At 58.1% G+C, this 19,800-nt stretch overlaps 2 protein-coding genes across 4 annotated transcripts in view; one reads left to right on the plus strand and one right to left on the minus strand.

Moving 5' to 3' along the window:
- Window positions 1–961: 961 nt before the first annotated feature.
- Window positions 962–7,422, minus strand: SPIRE2 (spire type actin nucleation factor 2; the record flags this gene model as incomplete). Its single annotated transcript, XM_084294810.1, has 15 exons — window positions 962–1,157; window positions 1,264–1,379; window positions 1,559–1,586; window positions 1,703–1,770; window positions 1,846–1,980; window positions 2,115–2,248; window positions 2,490–2,652; window positions 2,756–2,925; window positions 3,037–3,160; window positions 3,282–3,368; window positions 3,466–3,630; window positions 3,709–3,789; window positions 3,978–4,337; window positions 4,627–4,664; window positions 7,215–7,422. 15 exons carry the CDS (start codon window positions 7,420–7,422, stop codon window positions 962–964), a joined length of 2,073 nt encoding a protein of 690 aa, XP_084150936.1.
- A 4,382-nt stretch (window positions 7,423–11,804) lies between these two features.
- The window catches only part of FANCA (FA complementation group A), a gene marked incomplete at its 5' end in the record, with an annotated part of 34,572 nt that continues 26,576 nt past the window's right edge, over window positions 11,805–19,800 (plus strand). For 2 of the 3 annotated variants that reach the window (XM_084294571.1, XM_084294572.1), the window contains 9 exons: window positions 11,805–11,844; window positions 12,343–12,452; window positions 13,357–13,429; window positions 13,878–14,020; window positions 14,540–14,635; window positions 16,355–16,428; window positions 17,507–17,619; window positions 18,130–18,212; window positions 18,651–18,684. In XM_084294571.1, coding sequence (XP_084150697.1) covers window positions 11,805–11,844; window positions 12,343–12,452; window positions 13,357–13,429; window positions 13,878–14,020; window positions 14,540–14,635; window positions 16,355–16,428; window positions 17,507–17,619; window positions 18,130–18,212; window positions 18,651–18,684 — 766 coding nt within the window. The remainder of the gene's footprint in view (window positions 11,845–12,342; window positions 12,453–13,356; window positions 13,430–13,877; window positions 14,021–14,539; window positions 14,636–16,354; window positions 16,429–17,506; window positions 17,620–18,129; window positions 18,213–18,650; window positions 18,685–19,800) is intronic. The other variant, XM_084294573.1, reaches the window with a different exon arrangement.

The raw sequence follows: 19,800 nt of genomic DNA on the forward strand, positions 1-19,800 counted from the left end.
GGGGGGGGGGGGGGCAATGGGGACACGGGGGGGGCATGGGGCTGGGACACACACACGTGGGGGTGTCTGGGGACAGGGGGGTGTCTGGGGGCATGGGGGTGTCTGGGGATGGGGATATCTGGGGATGGGGGTGTCTTGGGACGGGGGGGTGTCGGGATGGGGGTGTCTGGGGACATGGGGGTGCCTAGGGATAGGGGGTGTCTGGGGACAGAAGTATCTGGGGACAGGGGGTGTCTGGGTATAGGTATGGGGGTGTCTGGGGACATGGGGGACATAGGGGGTGCCTGGGGACATGAGGGTGTCTGGGTATAGGTATAGGGGTGTCTGGGGACATGGGGGTGTCTGGGGACGGGGCACTGGGCTCTGGGAAGGGGCTGTGGGGTTTCCCCCCAGTGCCCCCAAGGTGTGCAGCCCATCCCAGGGGGTGCTGAGCATCACAGGGGGGCGGCCACCCCCAGCTGGGGTTGCCCCAGGACCCACGGGGCCGTGGTGGTGTGGAGCAGGGCCATGGGACATCCAGCCTTGTGGCCACAAGACACAGGACCACCCCACATCCCCCCCAACACCCCTTTCCCCGACCCCCCCAGCACAGGAGCCGCCGCTGAGGCCCCGAGGGGCAGCCCGGGATGGTTTATTATCGGGGCCGCTATGTACAGAGCGCTGCGGGGCCATAAGGCATCCCAGCCCCGCCAGGCCTTGGCACTGCAGCAGGGCTGGGGGGGCTGAGGGTGCCCCGGGGAGAGGGTCCCCGTCCCCAAAGGGCCGTGCCAGCGTCCCCTCAGCGGCGGGGACGGGCGGCTCCCCGGGGGACGTGGGCTGGGGGATGCGGGGCCGGCCTGCCACAGGCCCCGCGCCCCCGTGGTCCGTCAGGTATATAAATATAGAGGCTGTGTGTCCGTCCGTGTGTCTGTCCCTATATATATATATATATGTACATCCCGGCGGGGCCGGCGCCGGGCCCTCACTTGTACCAGGACTCGCAGCGGGCGGCGCGGCGCGGCGCGGCGTTGAGGACGGCCACGCTGCGGCGGCTGGAGCAGACGACGTCGGTGACGAAGCCGCTGCAGTCGCTGCAGACGTCGCGCAGGACCGAGCCCTGGGCGTAGATGTGGGGGAATTCCTCTTCCACGCGGCGCCAGCCCGGGCCCTGCAGCGAGCTGTGGGCGCAGAGCGTGTGGTCAGCCCCCAAAAGGAGGAGGAGGAGGAGGAGGATGGGAGGAAGGCAGCGGAGGGCGCGGGGCCCTCGTGGGGTTCGGGACTCACTGGAAGGTTTCCCTCCTGCGCAGCGGCAGGGCTTTGGCCAGCAGTGATCCCGGGAGGCTCTCGAAGCCCAGTGCGTAGACGGGGATGTGAGCCAGCTTCTTGGAAGGCATCTTCATCTGCCGGGGCGTGCAGGCGTCAGGGACAGCACCCATGGGTGCCCCCTCTGCCCTAGGGCCCGGCTGGGTGGGCTCAGCCCAGCCGACCATGCCCGGTGCCTCTGTCCTGGTGTCACCCCTACCAACAGGACAGGGACGGGGACAGGGGCTGGTGGCACTGAGCCGGGCAGGTCTCTTACCTTCAGGCTGCAGGAGGTGCAGACAGACCTGGGGACATGGAGAGAGGCTGCTGAGCAAGGCCAGCACCGCGGCACCCTCCCACCACCCTCCCAGCACTGTTATGTGGCACGGCACAGCACGGCACGGCACAGCACGGTGCTCACCGCTTGCAGAAGAGGCAGGCTGAGGGCCAGGAGAAGAGGGGGAACTTGGTGCGGCAGCAGCAGCAGACCTGCGGGCACAGGCAGGGTGAGCACCAGGAGGGCAGCGTGGGGACAACCCGGCCCCCTCCAGCCCCGGCTCCCACCTTCCCCTTCTTCAGGCTGTTGTAGAGCTCCTTGCTCTGCTGGAACTTCTCCATCTCGGCCTTGACCAGCACCCTGCGCACGTTGATCATCTCCTCCACCGTGAGGGCCAGGCTTTCCACAGGGTGGCTGAACTCCTGCGGGCACAGAGGGGCCGTCACCCCGGCACGGGCACAGGGCGCCCAGCGTGGTGTGCCCCAGGGGGTCCCCACGCAGCGTGCACCCCGTGCCAAGCTGTGCTCGCAGCCCCAGCCCCACTGCAGGCACCCACCAGCCAGAGGTGCTTGGAGCTGCTGCTGGGGGCAGCGCTGGGTCCATCCTCTGGCCTCTCCTCCACGGAGCCCAGGGCAGCACGGGGCGGTGCAGAGCCGTACGGCATCGGGTGGTAGCTGGCGGGGACCGAGCCTGCACGAGTGGGACACAGTGAGGACATGGGAGGGACACTAAGGACACGCTGCTGCAGGAGACCCCTCCAGCAGGCGCCTGCTGGAGGGCACGGCAAAGCCACCCTTGGTGACATGGGGACAGAGGTGCCACAGGGCACGCAGCGTATGGGGTGGGCTGGGGGGCTGGGGGCACTGACTGCAACGGGATGGAGATCCCGGTGCGGGGCTGGGCTTCTGGGGTGGCCACGGGGTGCAGGTACCTGAGCGGGGTCGAGGCTCGGGCTCCAGTGGCCCCAGCACCTCGGGTGCAGCCTGGCTGCTGCTGAGCTCGCTCTGGAACTGGGCCAGGTCTTGCTCCGAGAAGGAGCGGTCCCGCTTCATGGGCAGCCCCAAGCCGGGCTCTGCACCTGGTGAGTCCTCCTCCTGCAAGGCCACAGGGACGGCGTCACACGGAGAACCCCGTGTCCCCGTCCTCTGCCCTCCTGGCATGCGCCCCACAGCGTCCCCACCGCATGCCCTCTCTTGCCTCGGAGATGTTCATCTCCTCCATCTCGGCCAGCGTGGGCGCCTTGAGCAGGACGCGGGGCCGCGGGCGCGGGGGCACGGTGCTGGCCTCCGGCGCGGAGAGGTCGATGCAGGAGCTGGAGGTGAGGTGGCTGGAGCAGGCGTGGGGGATGCAGGGCAGGGAGCTGTAGCCTGCAGAGGGGACCAGAGCTCAGTGCCTCTCTGCGGGGACCCGATGTGGCACTGGGGACCTGCCCCAGCTCCAGAGCATCGCCCGCAGCACAGGGGAGGCGCTGCCGGTACCTTTCTGGCCCCGGTACTGCGTCTCCACGGGCCGGAGCTTCCTCTCCTGCTTGATCTCCTCCAAAATCTTCTCGTGCAGCGTCCTCTGCTTCTGGGGCAGGGGCCGCAGCCGTCGCTCTGACGCCTGGGGGACACAGAGCCAGGGTGCTGCAGCTTGGGGACGGGGTCCCTCAGGGCTCACGGTGAGCCCAGCCTGGGTGCTGCCGGCCACGGGGGCACTGCAGCACCACGGGGCTGGCACCCACCTGCTTGAGCGGGGGCCGGGAGCGGATGAAGTCCAGGATGAGCTCGTGGGCGTCCTTCTTCACCCGGGGCGGGATGTCGCCATCCACCTGGGAGAGGGCAGAGGGGCCGTGGGTGGTGTCAGCGCCCGGGCTGGCCCACGGCACAGCACCTGGCAGGCTGTGGGGACGTCCCTGCTGCGCTCACCATGACCTTGCGGAGCTTGTAGTTGCGCGCGCGGATGTCCTGCATGAGCATCTCGAAGGGGGTGAGCTGGTACTCGGTGGGCAGCGGGTTGAACTGCTTCTCCTGCACCTTCTTCAGCTTCACGCCGTGCCGCAGCTCCCGCATCAGCTGCACCCACAGCCGGGCCTGGTGGGAGTTGGGGGGGTCAGCACCAGCCCCACCACAGCCCCGGCCCTCAATGCAGCTCCTGCCACACCGCCGTACCCAGTCTGTGTTGCGCAGGCTGCCCAGCTCTGCAGACGGCCTCTCCTTTGCCTCCTCATCCTCGTTCAGCTTCTGCAGCATCTGCCACGGCAGGGGGACACCGTCACCTTACCACAGCACCCAGCACAAGGGGTGCCCGGCACGCAGCCCCCAGGTTGGCACAGCCCCGTGCACGGCAGCACCGGCGCCTCCCCGGCTCTGCGGGCAGGCAGCAGCAAAGCACCGCGCTCACCCCAGCATTTTGGGGGGGGTTCCCTGCCAGCGCTCACCTCCTTGGCATCGCGGATCTTGGCCAGGAAAGCTTTGAGCTCCACCGTCTCGGCGAAGAGAGCCCGGCACACGGCCTGGTAGTGAGCCTGGGCTTCGGCAGGGTCGGCGAGGCGCGCGGCACAGCACCGCATGGCCTGGCCGAAGGTGCGCACGGCCCGCGGCGGCCCCTCGCCGCCCTCCTCCTCCTCCTCCTGCCCCCCATAGCCCTCATCGGCCGTGCCGCAGCCGCTGTCCTCCGAGTCGCTGTTGGTCATCAGGTCGATGAGCTGCTCCAGCTGCGGGCTCAGCTCCCGCTCCTCGTTCTCGTCCAGCCCCCAGTCCAGCGCCCGGTAGATGGCGAAGCCCAAGGACTGCACCATCTGCAAGGAGATGGCAGTGCCTGTGCCACCGCAATCCCTGGCACCTCCCGAGCCACCGAGCCCCTGTGCATGACACCCCATCTGCCGGGGCTGGCTCTGACCCCCCCGGTGCACCCAGGACCCCATTACTGCAGGGCGAGGGGAGCGGGTGCCCACGGGAGGGCACGCGCAGAGGAAAGGCATGGCCGAGCCATGGCACCGATGGGGAGCGGTGGCAGAAGGCCAGCTCACCCTGCTGGGGCCAGCGAGGAGATGTGGAGCCTGGCGAGCACCCCAGGCCCCCACGTACCTGTGCTTCAGCAGCGGGTGTCAGCAGCAGGGGCAGCTCTGGGGGAGAGAAAGGTTCAGTCACTGCAGGGCTCCCAGGCTGGGGCCACCCCACATCACTTTGTGCTCCCCACCACACCTGAGCTGGGACCCCCACTCCCATCCCGAGCTGACCCCATGGCTGGCACAGCCTCAGGGTGCTGAGCCCCCTGCCCTGGCCCCCAGCACCAGCCGATGCCCTGCCTGCCAACAGCTGGAGCCGGGAGGGAGAGGTGGCATTTTGGGTGGCACGTTGGGTAGCATCATCACCCCATTAGCACTAGGGCCAGGGGAGCAGCATGCTCTGCACCCCCTGCATGGCCCCAGGCCCCAGCGGGGTGCGGAGGGACCGGCGGAGCACCCACAGAGTGCGCCCTGCGTGCGGTGCGCTGTGGTGACGGGCTGTGCTCAGCTGACGGCGCTAACGGCGCTCCTTTCACTGCAGAGGCGGCATGGCTGGGGCGCTGTGCACACACACGGCACCGTGCACACACAGCACCACGCATACACAAGCCCCGTGCATACACAAGCCCCGTGCACACTCACACACGCACAGGTCCGGGCCATAACCTCGCAGGCAGCTCAGACCCCCCGGGGGAGCACGGTGGCCACAGGACGCGCAGCAGCAGTGGCTTTTGCACCGACCCCGAGGGAGGGAAGTGCCCAGATGCCCCCGGCTCAGCTTTCCCCAGCAGCAGCTGTGGAGCAGAGCCACTTCCCAGGCCCAGGAGACTGCAGGCCACCCCTGCACTTGTCCATTACCTCTCCATTTAGCTGATCAATGCAGCAGCCCAGGGGAGAGGTGGCTCAGGCCACGTGCCGGCCGTGGCCAGATGCCCAGCCCAGCACTCATAGGGCAGGGTGAGGCCAGCTGGGATGGGAGAACATCCCACGGGACCCCGTGCCCCATCTGGACCACATCAAACACCGTGGGATTCTGTGTCCATCCCCAAGCCCCGCTGGCAGCCCTGCAGGGGACGGCATCACATCCCGCATGGTGGCGGAGGAGCCGGCCGAGCCGGCCACGGGGAGGAAACAGAAAATCTTTTCCAGGATGTAAATCAGGGACGAAGCGCCCGCGGCTGTGGCGGGACGGCCACACCTGGAACGGCAGCACCTGCTGCTGCCATGGCAAACGGGGCCGCTTGGGTGGTGTTTGCGCAGCGCTCACGTGCCGGCTGCTCCCTCGGGCTGTCGGGGTTGGGGCCGGGCATCCCGTGGGACGGGGACCTGGAGCTGCTCAGGCAGCTGCTGCCAGCTCACCCGGCCCATTCTGGCCCCACAACCGGGAGCAGCTGCCAAGCCACGTGCCGGTGTCCGTGCCCTACCTGCGGTGGTGCTGGGACTCACCCACAGCCCCTCGAGCACCCTGCAGCAGTGAAGGGCCCAGCTCCATCCCCCTTCATTCCCTGTTCCCCTGGGATTTTCCCTGCCCGGCTGCCAGCAGCAAGGACACGCAGCGACACCGCAGCATCCCTGCCCGCTGCCAGCAGCGGGGACGCACAGCGGTGCCGCAGCCTCAGCCGGCCGTGAGCAAGGGCACGGGGTGACAATGAAGTGTCCCTGTGGGGCTGCAAGGCTCCTGGGAGACCCCACAAACGCCGAGCACCAAAATCCATCTTGGGGCACGCAGCCGCTGGTCCGGGGCTGGGTGCGGGGCTGTCCCCACGCTGTCCCCACGCGGGGCGAGGCGGGGGCTCAGCCCTGCCCCAGCTCTGTCATTAGGCACACGGTGCTCAGCCCCGCGCCGAGCCACCTCGCAGTGCTGCTGGCACCCGGCGGTGCCTAATTACAGACCATAAACACAGCCGGCCCTGCCCAGCAGCGCCAACCGCCCGCAGGGAGGGCACGGCCATGAGTCCAAAGGTCAGGAACGGTGCTGCCCCAAAATGCCCCTTCCGGGTGCCCAGGATGGAGGGAGAGTGGGGTCTGAGCATGCATCCCATCCCGTGGGTGTGCTGCGTGTGTGCTGAGTGCCCGTGTGCCTGCAGGTTTGTCCCCACGCCTGTCCCTGCCGTGTGTCCTGCCTGCCCTGAAGGGCTCCGTGTCCCGGGCCCTGCACCGCGGGCACTCTGCACCCCAGTGCCCCTACCCGCTGTGCCACGCACGCCCCGTGCCCCAGCAGCCTCCTCCCAGGGCAAGGTGCTGCCGGTGCCGGTGCCGGTGCCGCACCGGGCCTGGATCCCCGAGCCACCGACCCTCTGCCGGTGCCGGTACCCGCGGTGCCGATGCTGGAACCGACCCGGTGCCGGGACAGAGGCTTGGGGTGCGCGCCCCTCTCCACCCCCCGCCTCACCGGGGCCTGTTGGTCCCGGTTTACCGGTTGCCAGCCCCCCACCCTCGGGGTGCCCTCCAACCCCCCGCCTCCCACGGAGCCCACCGGGTCCCGCAGCGGTGCCATCCCTCTCCCCATCCCTCTCCCCACCCCCTCCCTGCCTCCCGCTGCCGGTTCCCTCTCCCCGCTCCCGTTCCCCCCCCCCCCCAAGCTTCCAACGGGGCTCGGTCCTCCCCCCCCTTCCCCGCAGCACCCCCTACCGGTCCCGGGGCTCCCTCCCCTCGTTCCCTTCTCACCGGGCGGCGGTGCCGGGAGCCCCACGGTCCCGTCGGCTCGGAGGCGGATGTCTGCGGTGCGGGGGGGCGCGGCGGGGGCGGCGGCGGCGGCGCGGCAGCCCTGGAAGCAGAGCGCCCACGCCTGCTCCTCGTTCAGCGGCTGCTCGTAGCACTTCAGCACCTCCTCCAGGGACAGCTCCCGCGGGGCCCCGCCACCGGCCCGCGCCATCGCCCCATCCCCGCGCCCCCGCCGCCGCCGCCGCCGCCGCCGCCGACCTCCGCCGCACGGGCGGGGCGGGAGGGGCGGAGGTGTTTGGGGGGTGGGGGGGGGGAGCGGCTCGGCTCGGCCCCGCTCGGCTCGGAGCTGCGCCGCCCCCGTTGCCGGCTCCTCCCTCGTCGCCACCGCCCGGGGCGCGCGGTGCTGCGGGGGCTCGGTGCGGTTCGGTTCGGTGCGGCTCGGTTCAGCACGGCTCGGTACGGCTCGGCACGGCCCCGCAAGCTGCCGGGGTGCAAGGATCGGCGGCGAGAGGCGGGGCTGGGCGCAGGGTGCGTGCAAGGTGCAAGGGCGCAGGGTGCGCGGCGCGGAGCGCGCAGGGTGCGCAAGGGCGCAGGGCGCACGCAGGGTGCGCAGCATGCGGGGTGCGGGGTGGATGCGGGGCGCAGCTGGGTGCACAGCACAGTGCAGAGGATGCAGCTGCATGCAGGGTGCTGGGCGCAGGGTGCACAGCATGCGGCTCCGTGCTTGGTGAGGGGCACAGCTGGGTGCAGGGGGCATGCAGGGTGCAGGGTGCAGGGTGCACAGCACAGTGCAGAGCACACAGTTGCATGCAGAGGAGTGCAGGCAGGACGCAGGGTGCAGAGGATGCAGCTGCATGCAGGGTGCAGGGCACAGCTGGGTGCAGGGCGCAGGGTGCATGGCACAGCTGCACACAGGGTGCAGGACACAGTGGGGTGTAGGGTGCAGGGTGCGTGAGTGCAGGCAGGGTGCATGGGGAAGGGTGCAGGGTGCAGAGCATGTGGCTTTGTGCAGGCTGCGGGGCCCGCAGCGGGGTGCAGGGTGTGGAGCAGAGCTGTGGGACAGCCCCACCACGGGGCTGGGTGGTATGGAATGATTCCTGCCGCCTGGAAGGTCTGCTGGGGCCACCTCAGAGGTCAGGCACGGCCACGACTCAGGGCTCAGTCTCAGACCCGAGGCATGGAAGCCACGAGCTCCTCGGGGGCCATCCCACATCACGATGCGCAGCGAGCTAGGAAGGTGGCTGCAAGGACACACGGAGCCCCTGGGAGCACTCAGAGCCAGGAGGTCTCCTGGGGAAGTGTCCCCGTGGGCTCTGTGCAGCCCTGCATCGCCTGCGGAGGAGGAGCAGGGACCCCGCCAGCGTACGGGGCTGAGGCTGAAAACCAGCAACCCAAGCACCGGAGCAGGGAGGACCAGAGGCAGCATTTCTGGGGTGTCTGCGGGCTGCATCCTCTGGAAGAGGCCTGGGGGCAAAGGCAGGCAGCGCGCCAGCAGCCGGCAGCATGGTGCACTGCTGTTTTGGCATGGCCAGGAGCAGCAGAAGCCAGCTGAAGGCACTGAGGTGTGGCCTTGGGGTGTCTCACTGAGCTGATGTCCCATGGGAGCGTGGCAGGGGGGGCACCCACAGAGGCTGGCATGGCTCGGTGCCCGCAGCAGAGCAGGGAGCAGATGGCCTGCCATGAAAGGTCAGGCAGCAAAATGAAGCTTGTCATTACGAGCTTCCCGTTTGCATGATGCACAAAACCCACCTCAGCTCCATTAAGCCATGAGCAGGAACTGTGGCCACTGGGGCCACCCGTCTGTCCCTCATGGCCAAAGGGCTGCCCTGGGGCACCGTGGATGGGACTGTGCCTGCAGTGCCATGGCTTGGCTGAGCGAGAGGCTTCCAGCTAGGGGAGAATTCCCTCCTGGACTCCCCGAGCAGCATCAGCTCCATCTTTTGGGTAAGGAAATGGCAGAGCTGAGCTGTTGAGGAAGGCACGGCTGGGAAGTGCAGTCCTGCCTGCTGCAGTGCCCTGGGGCCGGGGAGGCAGGAGGATGGATGCAGATCATCTGTGCACCCCTGGGATTGCCCAAATGCACCATCAGCTGGGCCAGGATTTGGGGAGCACGGTGGTGGCTGCCTCCCCCCTGGGGCCACCACGCTCGCTGCCATCCCGACTGCCCCTGCAGCTCGGCCACAAAGCCCCAGGAGCCACGGGGACGGGGAGCCGAGGCAGGACGGAGCTCCAGCTGCATCAGGAAGGAAAATGCAGCAGATCTTGGCTGTGATGCCTGTGTCTGCGTCTCGCTTTCTGCTCAAACGAGTGCGATTTGAATGTGACATTCACCCTGTCATCAGCCGGCTTTGTAGCCTGCTTTGGCAGCGATGGCAGAGGGAGGAAACCCAAGCGAGCTGCCCGGCGTGGGCCAAGCCAGCTGCTGGCTCTCCTGCTCCCCAGGACCTGCTGCTGCCTCCGGACACAGCCAGGGCGGCACCGCCGGGGCCGGGTGCAGGCCTTTGGAGGCAGCGATAACCCAGCCGGCAGGATTCGTGGGAGCGCATTTGAATTATAAAGCTCACAGCCCTTCGCTTTGGGTGAAACTGTAATTAATGTGAAATCAAGATATAATTAAAAGCTACCGCCTTGGAAAAAAATCAAACAAAAGCCAAGCGTGTATGTGCATAGGGGACATTTAATTAAAAATGAAAGAAATAGGGGAAAAAAAATGAACAGGTTGGGAAAAGGTTGCAAATCACTGCAGGAGCGTCAGATTTCCCCACTTCCCATCCCCCTGCGCGTCGAAGCGTGACGAGTGGCAGTGTGGCGGGGCTGGGACACGGGGCAGAGCTGTGCACAGTGTTTGTTTTCAGGTAATACACTGCCTGGGCTTCCTTTGTCGTATGCAAAAAATTTCCTTGAACAGCCCCAGGAAGTCGAGATGACTGCGCACAGCTCCTGTGGGGCTGGATGCACGTATTCAGCTTCCTTGGCTGCTGCACTGGGCTCAGGACTGTGAAGGGAGGGAGTGCTTGGCGAGGTGCTGTGCTCTTGGGGTGTGCTGCATGCTGGCCTCAGATGTGGCCGAACTTGGACATGCCTGAGCTCAAGGGGAGCTCCCTGGCGTTGCCACCTCAAGTACAACCCTTGGCTGCACCTCCTCTCACCTTTTTAGGAGGTTTCTCGTCACTTTGGCCCTTTGATGTGGTGTTTTTGCCCAGTTTCCTGACAGTGCAGGATGTAGTGGCCTGCTGACTGCTCTCAGGCATTCTGGCACCCCAAAATTCCCATGCCAGCCCCTTACTGAATCCCAGTCCTCACTCCTGATCAAAGCAGCCAGGGGCTGTGAGCACTGGAGGCCAGTCCTGTCCCCAGGCACCACCGAGGAGTGGATGGATGAGCCTGTTGCCCTGGGCAAGCATGGCTCACAGGCATGATGCTGAACAGATCGGGACGGATTCCACAAAGCTCCCACCCGCAGGGGCAGTTTTATCACAGAGGTCTCCAGTACGACTGAGTTTCACCTTCCCCTTGCCTGGACACAACCAAGGGGTGGACATGAGGCCCCCAAGCTGCTCGCCCTGCAGCTGAGGAAGACCTCCCCACAGAGGCAGGTCCCTGGGTGGGATCCATGCCCTTGGAGCAGCTTGACATGGCCCAGCACCGCAGCGGGATGTGCCCTGGGGCAGGAGGAGAGCCTGGACAGGGATGCTCCCTCGGCAGGGTCTGGCTGACAGCGCTGCAAAGGCAGGGATGTTGAATCACGGCACGCTTGTTAAGGCTCCATTTCCTTTCTAGACTCTTCTTCATTAATATTTCAATTAAAACCAATCCTCCGAGCAGACCGCATTAACTCAGGATACCTCACAGATAGTGCGCCGAGGGATTAAATATAGCGAGAGCCACTCTTCGCAGGCTGGCAAACCCGCGAGGCTGCAGCAGCCTGCCAGGGATGCTGGTAAGGGAGAAGTTTTCTGTTTGACTGTCACACATTGGGGACGACCTCCCTGACCGGGAGCGTGACAGGGACAGACATTGTGCCACCTCCTGCACTGTGGCAGGGGGAAGGAGAGGCTGGCGGGCTGGGGCTGGCACAGCAAGCACAGGGCCACAGCCCCAGCGCTGCCGGGAAGGGATTTCAGCTCTGGTGATGAGGACTGTGGGGTCAGTCCCTCGTGGGACCAGTGCTGCCCTAAAAGCATCCCAGGGCTGATTCCAGCACAGGGCGCTGAATGCCTGCAGCCAGTGGGTGACACCCCGGGGTGAATTTCCACCTTCCCTGGGCAATGCTTGTGTTCCACACACAGTGAGATGTTTTTGTTCCACACACAGTGAGCTGCCACCCCCTGCTCTGTACCCTCGGCAGCCACAGGTACCCATGGCAGCAGTGACAGTCCCACACAGGACCCTAAAGCACCCACCACCTCACGCCACCCCGCCCTCCCCAACATGGCGGCCTCCTGCCGCCGCCACTACCAAGATGGCGGGCGGGAGGGCGGGCGGGACCACGCCTCTTCCAGCCAATAGGCGAAGGGAGCGCCTGGGCGGGCAGCCAATGGCGGCGCGGAGCGGGTGGGTTGGTTTGGCGGGCAGCGGCTGGGCGCCGCCATGATGGCGGGCGCGGGCGGGAGCGAGCTGAGGTCGCTGCTGGGTGGGTGCGGGCCGGGGCCGCCCTGGCGCTCGGGGGAGAGGGCTGGGGGCGTCCTCTGTGCCCGACAGCTCGGCCCTCATCTGGTTTGGGGCTCCAGGCAGCCCTGTCCTAGCCCCTCGGGTGTCCCCAGCCCTTCAGGTGCTGTCTGCTCCCCTCAGGAGCTGCTCGCAGAGCCCTGAGGTGGAGGTGTCCTGAGGTGGGGGTGTCTGGTAAAATTTGGCTTGGGCAAGGCCAAGGCCAACGGTGCAGTGCCTGGCAGCCTTGGCTGCACTGGGCTCCTCATGCCAATGTGTGCTGAAGGCCGCGGGCTTCATGGGCCTCGCTGCCCTGTGCTGTGTGTGAAATGACCTGCTTGGTTTCTGCCCACTGAGGGTCTGCCCAGGGCCCTCTCGGCGCTGTCAGTGATGTGTGGTGGGGCAGCGGGGTGGGAGAGGGAGATTGCCTCATCAGCGGGGGCCAGAGCACGCTTTGGTTTTAAAATAAACCCAAACTTCTCAGCAGGGAGAGCCAGGAAACGAAGAAGCACCTTTGGGAGCGGAGCAGAGCTCTGTCAAGCAGCTCTGCGGCTTCTGGACCGCCATCAGAACCTGAACGACCTCCTCCTGGAGGTAGGAGCGGGGCAGGGACCTCGGGAGATGCCTGCTGGAGAGGGATTTCCATCAGGGTCATTCCCAGGGCAGCTGTGAAATGTCCCAGGAACGCATTTTTCATGATAAGTGAAAAGGAAAAAACAGCACTGTGGAAGTAAGCTGAAGCTTAGAGGTCTGCTTTGCAGAAATTAGACCTTTTTTTGTTATTGTTATAGGCTAAAAATGGTCAAGCGTGGGACAAATGGATAAATGGAAATCCAGCACCTGTCTGGGTGCCAGAATTGCCTTTTTGTGTGTATAGGGGGAAGAAAAAGCTGGAGAGGCTATTAGATTTTCTGAATTACCAACCATTTCTGACTAACGTGACTTTCTTTATGAAGACATGTTTGTCTGCATACGTGCTTAAGCCAAGATTCTATCTTGGCCATGTTCTACCATCTCCTCCCACACTAGAGAAAGTTTTTGATTTTGGTAACTGGAGTAGGCAATTCCAATACTTCCCATGGTTCAGCCACAAGAATGTTTCTTTCTCTAGAGAATGTGTGTAATTATTTAAAAGCAGATAATAAGGGGAGGGGTGATTTAGCTATAAAAGGATGCAAAGTTTTGCTGTGTTCATCAAATATTTATGACACTGTAACTGCACAGACAAGATTTCTGGTGCTGATCTGTTGGGAAACTATGGACAAGGAACTTTAACCTGTATCTCACTTTCTCTGAATAAAAGGAACGTATTTATATCTTGGAAGGTGCCTTAAAATCCATGGTTTACCATGACTGTGCAGGAGCATGGTGTTAATTTCATGTCAATTGCTCCAGCCCCATAGAATGCCAGAGCTGCTAAATATGCTTTGGAGGGAATATATTTGTAAAAGTGTGTAACAGACATCCGAGACTGTTAATGTTTTTGTTTTGTGTGCAGGTGGAAGATTTAGTCAAGCCAGCTGGAGAGAGTGGCAAAGAGCACCAGGAAGCATTGTCAGAATCGTTTATTGGTGAGCGAAATAACATTGGTTGCAGACATGGAAAAGAACTTCACTTATAAATTTGTCTGTTAAATGCAATCCTGATTTTACTTCCTTCGCACTGTTCTGGTCTCCCATTCAGCTGCTTGTATCTTACTCATTCAGTGAATGACACCCTTGGCAAGGTCTGATTTTCAAATATTTTGATTATTTTAAAGTGTTCCTGTGAGTCTTGCAAGATTAAAATACAAAATTCTACTTAGCAGGGATTTTCCATTTCTATGCTTGTTATGCCATCATTTTATGTGTGGTAAAGGAATGATGCATGGAAATATAAATGACTTGCCCAGTACAACAAATGATATTGGTGCTGGAAGGAGTTTTAAGACCTGGGATTTCTCTGTTCACAGTCATGTATTCATGCACTGATTTATACTGCATGATGTCAGGTTTCTGCATTGTGGGGTTTTGGTTTTAGTCTCTGTTCTGCAGGAACAGGCCTCAAGATTGGGTGTCCCTGCAGCAGTCTTGGCAGCCAAAAACGCTGTTACCAACATTGAGCAGATCTGTCAGCCTTCTGCAAGCCCCTCTCAAGTACCACTGCTGAACTTGGACCAGAGAGTAAGCAAAAAGCCTTACATGTAGCTTATTAAGAAATCAGTATTTGTGTGTCTGAAATGCTCATAGAAATATGGCACTCTTCTGTACAGGAAAGGAGCTACTTTTTGACACCTTGGAAGTGAAGTTTCCTGTCTGTTACTAGAGTATCTCTAAGCAGGCCCTATATTGTCACCTCTAGTGTGTTCCCTGGTGTGGCTTGGTCTCTTTTATCCGTAGTTCCATCTTTATCAGTCTCAGTTTGCAGCGTAGCGAGGTATGGTGATGGTCTTCTGTACAAAATCTGTGCCAGGACTGCTGGCTCACCTCGCCTCTGAGTAGCTGTCAGGTGCCAGTGCTGTCAGCTCAGCTGCCTTTGACTCAGCCTTGAGATGAAAGGTGTGGGCCGTCCCCAAGAATTCTCTCCACCATTCAAATCTTTGAAAAACAGAAAGCAAGGGAGGAAAAAAAAAAAGTTATTTTTGTAAGAATGTGTTATTTACGAGGGAAATAATTTCTGCTTATTTTTTTGGGTGATTCCAGGAGAGACTGTCTTGTTTGCTTCAAACAGTCAAGGATTTGTTGGTGAACAACGTGTTCAGTCGCTCACACTTCTGTCAAGAAATATGGAAAATGCAGGTAAGAACTCACAAAGAAAGGTTGCTGTCACAAGCCATTTAGATTTCATCTGTGGAATCAGGTAGTGTGCTTGCAACCCTCTTTTCCAGCAAAGGGCAGGGATAGCTGTAACCTGGAGTGATGCTCTGATCTGTGTTCCATTTTCTTTGGTGTTTCTTGTAATCTATGGTAGCCTTGCCATTGCTTGTCCCTGCTTGTGGTCAGCTGTGGTCTTGAATTTCTCCTAAGAACGTCTGTGTTGTTGTCTGTTCTGCTTATTTACCTCTGTGGCAAGATTTGCTTTATTTTTGACGAGGGCTTTACAGAGGTTTGGAAGAATCTTTAAAACTGTGTGCTGAGTTCTGCTGAGAAACTGCCACACAAGAAAGTTGGCAGCGTCTTGGTGATCGAGCTTTTTGGGGAGCCAGGCAGGCAGGTTGCCTCTCTGAAGGAGATTTTAATCCGTTTCCATTTGTACAGAGCACTTCTGGGTTTCTGTAGCTTTTAGAAGCAAGGAAGGGCATGGCAAATGTGGCATCTGGAGTTACAGCACAGGTATTGGGATTAGACTTGTCCGGGGTGACACTGCAGTTAATACAAGCTTTGGAGGGATCATTCTCTCTCTTATTTAGCTTCACTCCTTACTGTTTTCAGTGAAATCTGCTGATAACTCTCCATCAGGTGGTGCATAGGTTTGCTGCCCAGGTCACTGCAGACTCGCAGCTGGCTGTGGGGTGTCACAGCCCCAGGGGTCCTTTGTGCACTTTGCCAGCGGTGCTCAGTGGGTCTCTGGCATTCTGGTTCTCTGTTCTGTTTGTCTGGGAATTGTGATAAGCCTGAGTGAGTTTGTGCAGCAAATGGCTTGAGAGAAATACGAGAGCAGATAACAGGTTGCATTGCTTCACAAATGTGTTGGCTTGATTTCATTTGTGTGGTTTGTTTCGTGAAGATAAATGGTGCTCTAAATAGAGTAAGGGACTTTTTGTGAGCAGGACAATCTTGGTTGCTTGCTGCTCTGCTGGGAAAGAAGGAAGAGACTGATCCCCCTGGATAAAGAGGCATGCTCTAGTCTCAAATATCCGTTCACGGGCTGAAAATAGAATCCTGTGAATTTTATGGGCTGATTAAAATCTCCGTGTTCTCAGGTAGACATGGAGACCAAGTGCTGCTATGTAATTGAGATCGTTACAGTAAAGGATTAGGCTGTTGAAGACAAACTATGTGGGCGAGTTGGGGGTCATGCTAAGAAGCAGCTACCAGTCTCTGCAGAAGGCTAGTGGGATTTGTCTTCCGAATGCCTTGTGTGCTCAAAGACTGCTCAGGTTGTGCTTGGTTTTCCTCCATGCCCATGGGCCCGTCTTCTTGTCCAGCTGCAGAATCTCTTTCTGCAGTCTCCTCTTGGGAATTGGATTTGAGAGCAGCAAACCTGCTCCACAGAAACTACCAAAGAGTTACGAGACTGAGTGATAATTCTCCAAGATGGTTCTGAATTAACAGGGCTCAAAATGTAATACTACCCCCTGTTTTATGGGATAGCCACTGCTCCTTTGGATATGCAAAATCAGGATTATTCCAGGGGGACAAAGGTGGGTGAATTTATGAATGGAACACAGAATTGATAACTCTGAATGAACGAAGTTTAGTTTCCTTTTATCTGTATAGGTTAATAGGTTATCTTATCAAAACGTTGTTGTTAAGTGTGAAATGTGCACTGGGACCTAATTGTGCCATTCCTGCTAGGACCTTCCAGTGCTGGAAGCTGTGTGGCACCTGCACAGAGGCAACATCATTGGACTGGGAGAGCTGCTGGAGAGGTGAGCAGAGGTTTATAGGTTTGCAGATATATTTAATCTCTTAAAGCCTATTGAAATCTAATCGGGGATTAGACATGAGTATTCTGGACTATGAATATAGTCAGATGCTTGCAGGTGATCAGATTAGCAGGATTTAAGAAGTTACCCAGGGTTTGAGAGGTTACTCTGGGTTAATTAGCACAGTTCAGGCCACGGTGGCTGCTTGTCTGATGGCTGCCCAGGCAGTTGGGGTGCGAAGCAAACGGTTGGGTGAGAAGCACCACTGCAGCCCGTGCTGCCTGATGTTTATTTCACCGTTTCACTGGCACAGAGGGCAGGTACCACACCGTGTGGGGAAGGACGTGGTAACCCAGCTCTTTAGGATCATCTGGCCATGCCGTGAGAGCTGCTTTGGAAACTCTTGTGCAGCCAGTGAAAATTAGTGCTGCTCTTGGTGAGAGGTCTTGCTGCACATAGACTGCGTGCTTCTGTCATCTCAACGCCAGTGTTGCAATAAAGTGAGGCAGAGTTAATCTCTGGGGAATAGTTGTTCTAAGAATTTATTTATTTTTCCCAATACAGAGCTTACTCTTCCAGAACCTCAGGATGTTTTCTTATGGTGTCAAAGGAATATTACAACGATCTTTGATACAGCCTTTGATGCCGATTTACTTGTCTGTTAATGAGACAGGAAGAAAAGCCTTCAGTGCTTCCTGTGCTTTAAGGAAACCAAAGAGATAGAGCTTGTTTTTTATATATATATATATATTTTTTTTTTTTTTAAAGCATTTTTACCCAAGTATCTTAGAAATCAGAACTAAAATCTTGTAAAAGAAGTCTTTAAATTGAAATACCTTTATGTCAGATATGATTAATACTCATACTTCAATACACAATTCCACGTGTATTGTTTCTTATCTTACTATGAAGCAAATAGAGTTCTTGTTGACTTTTACAATGAAAAGAAGTGAACTGCCTCATGTAGTGCCGAGTCCCACGCAGATGTCTCTTGCCTAAGTCCAAGGGGATGGTGGGGCAAAAACCAAACATCGCAAAGCGTAGAGGGGATTGAACTGAACGTGCTTTTGTTTGTTCTCAGCAATCCTGATGCCGCTGCTGTGGTGGAGTGGCTGTGCAGCAGCCTTTGTGCTCTGTGTGAGCAGGCGGAGGAGCCCTCTCAGGACGCGGAGCTCGCTGGGAGCGTTCTCTCAGGCAAGGCACTGAGCTGGGTGCTGCGAAGCGGGGTCCCACTGCTGGCCTGCAGCACGGGCCAGAAGCTGGGGGTGTGAGGATGGGGACTGTGCTTTGCATTTTCTCACCTTCTTTCAATGAGGGAAGTATATTTGGTGAATTTACCAATTCTTTCCTGAAAAAGATTGCTTGGAGTGCTGTAGCCTGGCCTTTGGGCCAGTGCAGTGGCTCAGGTACAATTCACCTGAGCTCTGCGATGGTAAAAGGGTGTGACACCTGTAAGCAGCGTGGTCTTTACAATCCTTGACATTTCTGTGCTGCTTGTCATTGATTGTCCTCAGTCCTTTTTGCCCGAGAGCAATTTTAGTCCAAGAAAAAAACAGAGTGTTGGCAGTCTTGCTGACTGTGCTGTTCAGCGGGTGATGTCTTTCAGCCACCAGTCCCCCTGGGGGACTGAGACGGGAAGGCAGAAGGGCAAGAGGTTTTTATCATAAGGGGATGCTGAAACACTCATTCCTTCTTGACTTGCAGACTTTGCGATCACGTTTCTTCAGAATGGCTTTCAGCAAACGTCAGAGCTGGGAAGGACGTGTGAATTCAAGAAGGTCCCCAATGTAAGGACAAAATGAAACTTTAAAGATAACTGTTTAAAAAAAGTACTTGCATTTTATATGTCTCTGCATTTATGAGTGATTTATTTAAATCTGAGCTTAGAGCAACAAAGAAAAGGCAATGGTCCATTTACTGGAGTGTCTAAGGAAGAAATGGTGAAACCAGAGACCTTTGTAAAGAGACTTTCTCCTAGGTGACTTGTCAGAGGCTTTTTAGCTTCCTTGGGTTCACCTCGATTGCCCTTTTTTTCCGTTTGTATATGAAGCATGGAAAATGCTTGCCTGTCTGCCTGTTGTATCTGTTCTGCATTAGAGCCTGAGGTAAAAATTAAGCTTTAATTTCGGAGAGACAAAACCTTGTTATTTGACTCAGTTCACTTTTCCTGCATATAATTGTAGCTGTTTTAAACACAAAATTCTTAATTTGTCATTTTTGAACAGATCTGTCGTGCTGTTTTACAAAGAATGTTGACATGTAAGTGTTCTTGTGATTTGTAACTTTGTGCAGTCACTGCTGTTTGCTAGGCTTTAGTTCCTTGCTCGTTACTGAATCTCTGAAGGACTTGGAGCAGTCCTCTCTGGGATGCTTTGCCTGTGTTGTATTTATGTCACTGATTCTTTGTGCTTCTGTTTTTTCCTTTGCTCTTGTAAAGCGAGTGTCTTCTAACACCAACGATAATTTCTTGCTTTTTTGCTAGTTCATTTTTGATCCTCCCAGCTGTAGCATCAGGTAAAGATACCTGAGCTGATTTTTAACAAGTTTGGTTGGAAACAATCCAATGTGTTGTAGCACAGAGGTTAAACTAGGATAATTTTTTTTCTGCTTATTAAATTCAACTTTGAATTTACCAAGTTAAGTGCAAGCAAGCTATTTTGCTGACTTGCTGTTTGGGTTTGCAGAATAATGGCTTGTGAAACCTGATTTTTTTTTTTTTTTTTTTTTTTTTTTTAATGTGGAGCAAAGACTTCTAATGTGCATGCTTAGTCTTTAAAAAAAACAGTGTTCAGCTGTCCCATGCACAGCGTGCCTGTTTAGGCCTGGGCAGTTATGCTGCTTCTTAGAGCTCAAGTGTAGCAGTGCCTGATGTGCATTACAAATCCTATTGCAGAAAGACTGAACACACGAGAAGGCTTTTTTTTGCCTTGTGTCACAGACGATCTTCGCAGTAAGCTGCTGGTTCTGCTGTGCTGTTTTGTCTGCAGAGGAAGCATTCACTTACACCTCCTCACGTGCTCTAGGCCATTGTATTCATCTAATCTGGCTGTGTGGGTGTTCTTACTTCTCTGTCTCCTTAGTGACAGCGCTTTACCTCTTTCCTTGCTGGCGTGTTTCAGCAGCATGCTCAGTGCTGTTGCAGAAATCAGCGCTTTTTGCCTGTTGTAAAATGACTGAAAACCAGGACACAGCAAGAGATCTGTCCCCCCCTGCCCTCCTGCATCTCTCCGTGTGGGTATCGCCAGCCTGATCCCTTACCCACATCTGGCAGAAAGTGTCTGGAGACAGAGCTGCCTTACAGACCTCGCTGAGCAGTGCTAAAAAGGGAAAGCTGTAAGAGAAGTGCTTTATTATTTAGTATGTATGACTCCCATC

The sequence above is a fragment of the Netta rufina genome (genome assembly GCF_964035555.1).
Source record: "Netta rufina genome assembly, chromosome: 13".
Taxonomy (NCBI): Eukaryota; Metazoa; Chordata; class Aves; order Anseriformes; family Anatidae; genus Netta; species Netta rufina.